We start from the raw sequence: 11,161 nt of genomic DNA, 5'->3' as shown, positions 1-11,161 counted from the left end.
GGGGTTGGAATATACGCTTTGATAAGTTGATCAAAGCATATAGTTTTATACAGACTTGTGGTGAAGCCTGTATTTACAAGAAAGTGAGTGGGAGCACTACAACCTTTCTGATAAGTATATGTGAATGACATATTGTTGATCGGAAATGATGTAGAATTTTCTGGAAAGCATAAAGGAGTGTTTGAAAGTATTTTTTCAAAGAAAGACCTTAGTGAAGCTACTTACATATTCGGCATCAAGATCTATAAAGATAGATCAAGACGCTTGATAAGACTTTCGATGAGTATATACCTTGATAAGATTTTGAAGGAGTTCAAAATGGATCAGTCAAAGAAGGAGTTCTTGCCTGAGTTGTAAGGTATGAAGTTGAGTAAGACTCAAAACCCGACAATGGCAGAAGATAGAGAGAGAATGAAAGTCATTCCCTATCACTCACCCCATAGGTTCTATAAAGTATGCCATGCTGTGTACCAGACCTATTGTATACCTTGCCATGAGTTTGGCAAAGGGGTAAAATAGTGATCCAGGAGTAGATCACTGGATAGTGGTCAAAATTATCCTTAGAGGACTAACGGAATATTTCTCGGATATGGAGGTGATAAAGAGTTCATCGTAAAGAGTTACTTTGATGTAAGCTTTAACACCGATCTAGATGACCCTGAGTCTTAATCTGGATACATATTGAAAGTGGGAGAAATTAGCTAGAGTAGCTCCATGCAGAGCATTGTAGACATAGAAATTTGCAAAATACATACGGATCTGAATATGGCAGACCCGTTGACTAAACTTCTCTCACAAGCAAAACATGATCACACCTTAGTGCTCTTTGGGTGTTAATCACATAGCGATGTGAACTAGATTATTGACTCTAGTAAACCCTTTAGGTGTTGGTCACATGGCAATGTGAACTATGGGTGTTAATCACATAAAGATGTGAACTATTGGTGTTAAATCACATGGCGATGTGAACTAGATTATTAACTCTAGTGCAAGCGGGAAACTAAAGGAAATATGCCCTAGAGGCAATAATAAAGTTGTTATTTTATATTTCCTTATATCATGATAAATGTTTATTATTCATGCTAGAATTGTATTAACCGAAAACTTAATACATGTGTGGATACATAGACAAAACATAGTGTCCCTAGTAAGCCTCTACTAGACTAGCTCATTGATCAAAGATGGTTAAGTTTCCTAACCATAGACATGTGTTGTCATTTGATGAACGGGATCACATCAATAGGAGAATGATGTGATGGACAAGACCCATATGTTAGCTTAGCATAATGATCGTTAAGTCTTATTGCTATTGCTTTATTCATGACTTATACATATTCCTTTGACTATGAGATTATGCAACTCCCGGATACCAGAGGAATACCTTGTGTGCTATCAAACATCACAACGTAACTGGGTGATTATAAAGATGCTCTACAGGTATCTCCGAAGGTGTTTGTTGGGTTGGCATAGATCGAGATTAGGATTTGTCACTCCGAGTATCGGAGAGGTATCTCTGGGCCCTCTCGGTAATGCACATCATAATAAGCCTTGCAAGAAATGTGAGTAATGAGTTAGTTGTGGGATGATACATTACGGAATAGTAAAGAGAGTTGCCGGTAACGAGATTGAACTAGGTATGGAGATACCACGATCGAATCTCGGGCAAGTAACATACCGATGACAAAGGGAATTACGTATGTTGTCATAAGGTTCAACCAATAAAGATCTTCGTAGAATATGTAGGAGCCAATATGGGCATCCAGGTTCCGCTATTGGTTATTTACTGGAGAGGTGTCTCGGTCATGTCTACATAGTTCTTGAACCCGTAGGATCCGCACGCTTAACGTTCATTGACGATATAGTACTATATGAGTTATGTATGTTGGTGACCGAATGTTGTTCGGAGTCCCAGATGAGATCACGGACATGACGAGGAGCTCCGGAATGGTCCGGAGGTAAAGATTGATATATAGGATGATATGGTTCGACCAAGGGGTGAAGCCCACGGGGCTTTAAGGTCGGTGCAAAAGGAGTTTTGCGGAGGCCAGGGGGCCAAACGTCGGAGACCATGGCGTCTGGCCCTAGGCCAGACGCCGAGGCCCATGGCGTCTGGGCCAGACGCCAATGACCGTCGTATATGGTCCTGGAAGTCCGAGAAGGACTCTTCCTTGCGGGCAAAACCGACTTTGAGGAGGCTTTTACTCCAAGTTTCGACCCTAGGGCTCAACATATAAATAGAGGGGCAGTGCTAGCACCTGGAACACATCAAGAATCACCAAGCCATGTGCCGGAAACCCCGTCCCCTCTAGTTTATCCTCCGTCGTAGTTTCCGTAGTGCTTGGTGAAGCCATGCGAAGATTGTTCTTCACCAACACCGTCACCACGCTGTCGTGCTGCCGGGACTCATCTACTACTCCGTCCGTCTTGCTGGATCAAGAAGGCGAGGACGTCATCGAGCTGAATGTGTGCTGAACGCGGAGGTGTCATACATTCGGTACTTGATCGGGACGGATCGTGAAGGTGTACGACTACGTCAACTGCGTTGATAAATGCTTCCGCTTTGCGATCTTCAAGGGTATGAAGATGCTATCCCTGTCTTGTTGCTATGCATCTCCTAGATAGATCTGGTGTGATCGTAGGATTTTTTTGAAATTGCATGCTATGTTCCCCAACAGGTACTTGATAGATGTTGATGATGTCTCCCCAGCAACGGCGCCAGAAATTCTTCCTGCTACTTGTGAGCTGTGTTGGGATTTTCTCGAAGAGGATAGGATGATGCAGTATAGTAGAGATAAGTATTTCCCTCAATTATGAAACAAAGGTTATCAATCCAGTAGGAGAACCAAGCAACACTATGCAAACAACACCTACACACAAACAACAAATACTTGCAACCCAACGCGTAGAGGGGTTGTCAATCCCTCAACGGTTATGAGCAAGATTAAATTGTATAGGTTATAGATAGATCTGACAAAAATACAAAATAAAATAAAATTGTAGCAAGGTATTTTTAGTTTTAATATATGATAGAAAATAGACTCGATGCCATAGTTTTCACTAAAGGCTTCTCTTGAAAAAATAGCATACGGTGGGTAAACAAATTACTGTTGGGCAATTGATAGAAAAGCAAATAATTATGACGCTGTCTAAGGCAATGATCATGTATTTAGACATCACTTCCAAGATTATTAGACCGAAACAGTTCTGCATCTACTACTATTACTCCACACATCGACCGCTATCTAGCATGCATCTATTGTATTAAGTTCATGGAAAAACAGAGTAATGCTTTAAGCAAGATGACATGAAGTAGACAAGATAAACTCGTGTATGAATAAACCCCATCTTGTTACCCTTAATAGCAACGATACATGCGTGTCATGTCCCTTTCTGTAACTAGGATTGAGCACCGCAAGATCGAACCCAACACAAAGCACCTCTTTCCGTGGCAAGATAAATCAATCTAGTTGGCCAAACCAAACCAATAAATCGGAGAAGAAATACGAGGCTATAACAATCATGCATAAAAGAGTTCAGAGAAAACCCAAATAATATTCATGGATAGATCTGATCATAAACTCACAATTCATCAAATCCCAACAGACACACCGCAAAAAGTCATTACATCAAATAGATCTCCAAGAACACCGAGGAGAACATTGTATTGAAGATCAAAAGGAGAGAAGAAGCCATCTAGCTACTAACTATGGACCCATAGGTCCATGGTAAACTACGCACGCATCATCAGAGGTACAACAAGGATGATGAAGAACCCCTCTGTGATCGTTTCACCATCTGGCAAAGTGTCGGAAAAGGCCTCTAGATGGGATCTCGTGGTTCTACAACTTGCGGCGGTGGAAAAAGTATTTCCTGGACTCCCTCATGGGTTTCCTAATTTTAGAGTATTTATAGAGACGGAGTTAGGTCAAACGGAGGCTCATGGGCCCGACTAGGTACCAGGGCGCGCCCCAGGCCCGTGACACACCCTGGTGCCTAGTGGGCCACTTCTTCGTCTTCTCATTCCCTCTCAAAACTTCCAGGGTCTCTTATTGCCAGAAAAAATATCTCCAAAAAGTTTCGTGGCATTTGGACTTTGTTTGGTCTTGTTATTCTGCAAAGTAATAAACAAGCAAAAAACACAATTGGCATTGGGCACTAAGTTAGTAGGTTAGTCCCAAAAAATGATATAAAGTTGCCTATAAATGTATATAAAACATCCAAGATTGATACTATAATAGTATGGAACAATCAAAAATTATAGATATGTTGGAGACGTATCAAGGCGTACGACATCAAGGTGGTGGCGCTATGCGGCTGCAAGTTGAATCTGAACTGCCCAATTGGCACAACCAATGTGCCAACGCCCGTCGAAATCGACCACTGAGTGGTATCCAGACGCGAGGTATGGGAGAACCGGGAGGCATCAAGCTGTGCCAGAAGGGGGTCCATGATGCCGATGAGGCCAGGCCGTCCAAGAGAAGGGGGTCCGAGGCCGAAGTGATCGACCTTTCGTCGGACTAGTTTAATTTCGTAATCTGCAATGCAGTTTGAACTAAATTATGATATCTATATCCGTATTTGCAATGTAGTTTTAACTAAACTAAGTTATGAATGTTGAAATATTTGTCTATATAAGTGATAAGGGTTCATATAAGTGACCTACATTTCAAGAGATTGGCCAGAGATGCACTGATTTACTTCATTTTTGATACCCATTTGAAATTATGGTTATACTTTGATTCCTGATTAACAAGAAGTTCTATTTACATTAATAAAGGCATTATACTTATTTGTATTGTACTTCATGCACAAGGTTGTATATTTGTTTATCATTTCATCTTTCTAATCATATCCAGGCAAATTGACGGAGTACGAGAAGCTTAGAAATCAAACTGTGAAAGATAATGCATCTTTGATTTCACAAAGATTGCAGGAAAAAGGAATAGAACCTGCTGATTTAGGGCTTGCCCATTCTAAAGCATGGGTATTCACATGTGGTACGAACGCAATTTCGCAGGAAAAGGGGTATCTCTTCTAACAAGGAAGCTGAAGATACAGACAGTGTCGACATCTTAGAAATGAGAGTTGTTGGTACTGAGATTGCATCACCTGTTGTATACGAACGTATGTCTTGTGAACTAAAATGTGTGAAGGATGCACTTGTATACATGTAGGTAGTACGTGAAACTCTCAAGAAGACTCCGACTCACATTCTGGATGAAATTGAGGGTCTGAATATTTCCATGGTTGTGCTTCATCAACAGATTCAGTCTATCAAGACTGCACCTAAAATCTTAGGCAAAGAACATGGCGTCGTGCACAAAGGCAACAAAGAGAATTTTTTGCTCTTGAGAAGACTCTTCGAGGTATTGACGGAGCTCTGTGCTACATCATCGGGATTCTGTCACAATAATTCATTGCCACCGGCTGAAAAACACCGCCATCGTACTGGTGCATTGTTTGAAGGTGATAAAACCGACATGACCGTCTATGATAAAACCCACGGTGGACCACATGGAAGCAGCCAGGTCAGCAACTGTTGGCTCCACCTATCAGAATCTTTGGCCGATCAAACCAGTGGACCGATCACCGTTGACGGGATTATTGCCGCCAAAAAGATCTTAGGCGACAGATTGGGCTATCATAGGTGACAATCTGGCCCGTCAACGAAAACGACAATTGGTGACATTTGTTAGTCTATCCCTTAAAATGTGATCTTACGCGACAAAAAAACGGTATCGTCCAAATGTTATTTTCCATAACGGCGTTTCTGTGACGATGGGGGTGACAGCAGGAAAACGTCACGAGTGTACTTTCTGTGACGAAAAAAGGTTATACTGTATGTGACACAAGTGAAACACCGCAAAAATAGAGCAAATTTTGTAGTGAAACTGTGAGGACACTGAGATGTTGAGCTTGAAGATGAATGATTTGGATGACGATGCATAGATAATTGTGCAAACCATCAGTGATAGGATATTGAAGCGCATGGCGGCCAAGCTGCAGGCGGATGATGAGGAGCCGGTGGCAGAGTGAGCGTGTAGGCTTGGATAGTGAGTCGACAAGGCAAAAAATCTATAAAAAAAATTTGCAAGGATTATCAGATTGATATTCTTTTGTGATCGGACATGTAAAAATTATACATATTTGCTTCTTTTTACTTGTGATTGGGCTCCTTCGATGTGATCCGGCGCTATGCATTTGATTTGTAATCTATCGAACCTAGACGGAAGTTTAAGTGAGGCAGTTGAATGACCGGCTCCCGTATTATTATTCACGGACCCGTTTCATCGGTTCGTAGACGGATACGATGTCAGGGGTAGCGTTGGAGATGCCATAGACGAGCAACTAGCCGGTGGTGATCCTTGGCGCGGCAACGACGAAGCAACGAAACCGTAGCATACGTACGCAACACTGAATTCGGTACTATATTAATACACGACCTTAAATACCCACCGAATTCCCGTGCTCGGCAGCGTCCACGAACGATGTACGCATTGAATCGTATTGATCAACTTCAACGTACCAGTAGGACCGGTCGCAACGTCCACGTACTGATGTGGTCAGAATGCACCGCGGTACTCCAGCGAATACACCAATACATGCAAGAAAAAGCTGTGATTTCCCTTTCGTGTCCGACGGATACACCGGTACATGCAACGTCCTCGGCCTACAAAGCACAATTCGAGGAGAACACAATTTCGTCTATGTACGCAGTACGCTGCTGTCTAGAGAGTTTGGGCACGCCCGAAATGTAAACTCTCTACGTGGCTTGTGATTCAAAACAGAGATCGGACTGAGGATAGGCTTGTCCCCCGTGGATGGCCCAACTACGGTCTTTGCCCTCTTTGTAACCAAGTTCAAGAGACGTCGACATATCTTCTATGTCACTGCCACTTCTCGGCGAGAGTGAGTGAGCTGTTATAGCTTTGCCTACCGGATGTCAAACCCCGAAACCGGGGCACGATGGGTAGCGTCCGTCGACGAGTGGTGGGTCGGTGTGCGCAAGGGTCCTCCGCAACACCGCGACTCCTTCAACAATCGTTGTGCGCAACATTAAGGATGAAATCGATTTGCGGGTGTTAGCGGGTGCTAGGCACTTGGATTTTGTTACGCCGCGAGAATGATGACATTTGTATTCCACACCCCTTGCTGGGCGATGTTTAAAACTCTCTCTTAATTAACGAAATAGCAAATCTTTTGCCTTGTTTTTTAAAAGAAACTTTGAAATGGCAGCGATTGGGTCGGTCGACCTCGTGCATGTGTGCATGGGCTCGTAGGCGGTAGTACTACGAGACAACAACGTAACATGGCGATGAAGACGGAGGCACGTACTACGTGACCGCCATGGACGGGACTGGGCACTCGGCGCTGAAGAACAACACCACACCACTGACTAGTCAGACCTCAGCACCCCATCACCACCATCACGCACGGCCCATCCGGCCATGTTCCCTCCTCATCCATCCTCTCGAGTCCTCGCCGTTCGCGACTCCGTAGTAGCGGGGACTCGTGTCGGTCGGCCTGGCTGGCGCCAGTGCTCCGGGACGAAGGGACAGCCTGTTTTTGGGAAGGTTGTGGTGATCGCCGCAGGCATGGGCGGGCTGCAATGTTTGTACTGCGGCAGGATTGGATCGGATCGGATTGGAGGGCAGGTTGCATGCACGCACTTGATGACTGGAGCAGCGAGGAGGAGCCCAGCTGGCTCCCGCTGCTCCACCTACCACCCGCCATTGATGCCGATGTGTCCTCCCCTCCCGCCCGCTGCCACTGTGGATCCTTTACTCCGATTCATTGGCCGCAGTCCCGGCTCCGCAGTACAACGCGCAAATGCATCGCACGCACCCCACGCCCGCCTGCTCGGCAATGGCCGATTATTTGTTTATCAGTGCATTCGTCCTCCCGATTGAAATGTGATGGACTGTGCTAACCGGGGCCATCCATGCGCCTGTCAGCCACTGTGATGTTTCATGATGTGCCGACTTCACTAGGGCCGAGTGGAATTTCTCTGGAGGATATTACAAGCGGCTATACGACAGACATGCGTTAGGGTAGTAGTAGGGTAAGGAAAGGATTAAAGGGCCTGAAATCCGTGTCCCCCTGCCTGGACAAGTCCAAATGCGAGGCTGTCCGCTCGTCGTGCAGAGGCGTCCAAATCAGGGTGCCCGCACCTAACGGCAGCTTGTCCATCGGAGCACTGGCGGATCATACTGTACTCGCCATCAGCCTTGACGGACGGGTCGGCCCACCCAGGCAGAAATGTTACGGGGCCGGCTCCGGCCATTTCAAATTCAAAAACGGAGCACAACGCACCCCGTAAGTAACCCACTCACCACTCAACCACACGTAAAAAATCAGCCCAATGAGATGAGCCCTCACCAGCTGCACGTACAGTACACTGCAGTACACGCCAAGCACCGGGAACCTTGCCCTGGACGGGAGGCCGGCCAGTGCCATGCCAGCGAGCCAGCCAGCCAGCCCCGGCCGGCGTCCGTTCCTTCGGCGAGGGGGAAACCGGGCGAACCTTCCCCGCATCCCAGACCTGCCCGCACATGCCATGCCACGCCACGGCCGGATCAGATCACGCACCCCGCAGGCGAGGCGAGCTGCCGATCTAGAAGGCCATGAACTGTAAAGCTGAGCCGTGCCGGGGGAGTGGCGAGCAAAAGCGCCCCCCTCGCAAAAGCTGCGCGCTCCCCCACGCCCATCTACCCCGGCTCGTCCGTCCATCTACCCCGCCCCGGCACGACGTCACGTCGCCCGCCCCCTTTCGCGGACGCCGCGGCGCCGATGGGATATCGGGATGGACGCGGTCAAGTAAAGTCGCCCGCGCGGCCCCACGCACGCACGCACGTACGCCCGGGGGAGGGGAGGGGAGGGGCTGGATCCAGGGTGCCTCCAGCTGCCGCGCGCCGAGCCCCAAACCGGATCCACCCGCTCCACGGCGCCACGGCATTTACTCCCTCCGTAAACCGCAGACGTGCCAGCCGGGCCGCGCACTCGCCCGTTGGATGCCACTCACTGCCTCGCCACAGCCTGTCCAAATCCAAACCAGCCACCCTCCCCGGCCGTATAAATACCACCACCCTACTGCCCGATCAATCCATCAACCAGCCAAGAGCAGCCAGCCATTCCAATCCATCACACCATCCACCAAGCTCAGCTCAGCTCAGCTACCAACACTTGACTAGGTAGCAGCTAGTGAGAAAGAAAGATCGTTGGAGCGCAAGATGAGGGCGGCGGCGCTCGGCATTGTGGCCATGGCCTGCCTCGTGGCGGTGGCGCGGGGCGGCAACTTCATCCAGGACTCCGAGATGACCTGGGGGGACGGCCGCGGGAAGGTCGTCGACGGCGGCCGCGGGCTCGACCTCACGCTCGACAAGACCTCCGGCTCCGGCTTCCAGTCCAAGAGCGAGTACCTGTTCGGCAAGATTGACATGCAGATCAAGCTCGTCCCCGGCAACTCCGCCGGCACCGTCACCACCTTCTACGTAAGCATCTTCAGTACTCAGTCGGTCGCGGTTCATCGGCCGTTGCCATTTCCGTATGTATCTGATGGAAGCTGATGGTTCTTTGTGTGTGTGTGTGTGTGTGTGTGTGTGAATGTGCAGCTGTCGTCGCAGGGGACGGCGCACGACGAGATCGACTTCGAGTTCCTGGGCAACGTGACCGGCGAGCCCTACACGCTGCACACCAACGTGTTCGCGCAGGGGCAGGGGCAGCGGGAGCAGCAGTTCCGCCTCTGGTTCGACCCCACCAAGGCCTTCCACACCTACTCCATCATCTGGAACCCGCAGCACGTCATGTGAGTTCTTTTCTTCTGCTCTGCTCAATCTGGAGACAGTCTCGCATGCGCATGTTGTTTTGAGCTTGTCGCTGACGTGAAGGCCTTTGGGTGCAGATTCGCGGTGGACGGCACGGCGATCAGGGACTTCAAGAACCACGAGGCGCGCGGCGTGTCGTTCCCCAAGAGCCAGCCGATGCGGCTGTACGCGAGCCTGTGGAACGCCGACGACTGGGCCACGCAGGGCGGCCGGGTCAAGACCGACTGGAGCAAGGCGCCGTTCGTCGCCTCCTTCCGCAACTTCAACGCCGACGCCTGCGTCATGTCGGGCGGCGCGCAGCGCTGCCCCGCGGGCACCATGGAGGCCTCGGCCGCCGGCGCCAACGGCAGCGGCAGCTGGTGGAACCAGGAGCTGAGCGGCATGGGGTACCGGCGCATGCGGTGGGTGCAGAGGAAGTTCATGATCTACAACTACTGCACCGACCCCAAGCGGGTGGCGCAGGGCGTGCCCGCCGAGTGCAAGCTCCGCTGATGAGATCCCAGCTCCCGCAGCTCACAAGAACAACAACCCAGGAACCCGTCGGTCGTCTGAGATGTGTCTGGTTTCGGCTTTCGATCCGTGAGAACGAACGAAGGAAGGAAGGGAAAGTGCGCGCGCATCGAAGCTCTGTGGGATGGTGTAAATGTAGTACCGTAGTATGCATATCGCATTCTTTCATTTGTTTCGTTGTCACACGGGGTCGATCCATGTACTTATGCAAGTTCTATAATTAGCCTGTTCCGTTTAGCCTTGAAAATCCGGACTGGATTGGTGTGTTCTTTTGCTCATGTGTACTGTGTGCGGGGATGAGGGGGCGCAGAGGTAGAAGAAGAAGGCGGCCAAAGTGGGCTTGGACGTGGGCACCCTGTGGATCTGGACCATTGGGAAGGGAAGGGGAAGCTTATCCGGGTTTAGATTATTCTAACCGAGGAAGGACACGTGCATGCTGCACGCGAGGAACAAAACAATGCCGACCGGAGGAGGACCGACATTCATGCATCGCTCGCACCCAAAATACCCAGGAATTTTTAATTAATCGAGCGGTAACTAAACTTTTCACCGCGAGCAAGACGGTCCTCGACGCAAAGGGCTGCAATACGCCGCCAGAACCTGAGACTTAGGCAGGGCCGTGCCAGTCGGATCCACACCCATCGTCCTTGGGCCACAGCAAACCGTGCCGTGCTGGGGAGGCGCAAGCAAGGCCCAATGGACCGCCGTGCCGCCTTCGGGCTGGACCTGCCCAAGCACGGCCCAATACAATAAATATGAAACTTCATCATTTTAATCAAGATTTTTAATCACAACATGATCTTTTTATACCCCAGTAGTCAGTACAC

At 48.9% G+C, this 11,161-nt stretch overlaps 1 protein-coding gene across 1 annotated transcript; it reads left to right on the top strand.

Annotated features, from left to right (window-relative positions):
* Nucleotides 1-9,091: 9,091 nt before the first annotated feature.
* LOC119329710 (probable xyloglucan endotransglucosylase/hydrolase protein 23) lies at nucleotides 9,092-10,581 on the top strand. Its single transcript, XM_037602784.1, has 3 exons — nucleotides 9,092-9,491; nucleotides 9,612-9,805; nucleotides 9,902-10,581. The coding sequence occupies exons 1-3, from the start codon at nucleotides 9,231-9,233 to the stop codon at nucleotides 10,314-10,316; spliced, it is 870 nt and encodes a 289-aa protein (XP_037458681.1). The 5' UTR covers nucleotides 9,092-9,230; the 3' UTR covers nucleotides 10,317-10,581.
* The last annotated feature ends 580 nt before the right edge of the window (nucleotides 10,582-11,161 follow it).

The sequence above is a fragment of the Triticum dicoccoides genome, chromosome 7A (assembly GCF_002162155.2).
Source record: "Triticum dicoccoides isolate Atlit2015 ecotype Zavitan chromosome 7A, WEW_v2.0, whole genome shotgun sequence".
Classification (NCBI taxonomy): domain Eukaryota; kingdom Viridiplantae; phylum Streptophyta; class Magnoliopsida; order Poales; family Poaceae; genus Triticum; species Triticum dicoccoides.
This window is presented reverse-complemented; position numbering and strand designations above follow the sequence as displayed.

Coding starts and splice junctions, on each gene's coding strand:
- LOC119329710 (XM_037602784.1), top strand. CDS start 9,231: ATGAGGGCGGCGGCGCTCGGCATTGTGGCCATGGCCTGCCTCGTGGCG. Junction 9,492..9,611: donor GCACCGTCACCACCTTCTAC/GTAAGCATCTTC, acceptor GTGAATGTGCAG/CTGTCGTCGCAGGGGACGGC. Junction 9,806..9,901: donor TGGAACCCGCAGCACGTCAT/GTGAGTTCTTTT, acceptor CTTTGGGTGCAG/ATTCGCGGTGGACGGCACGG.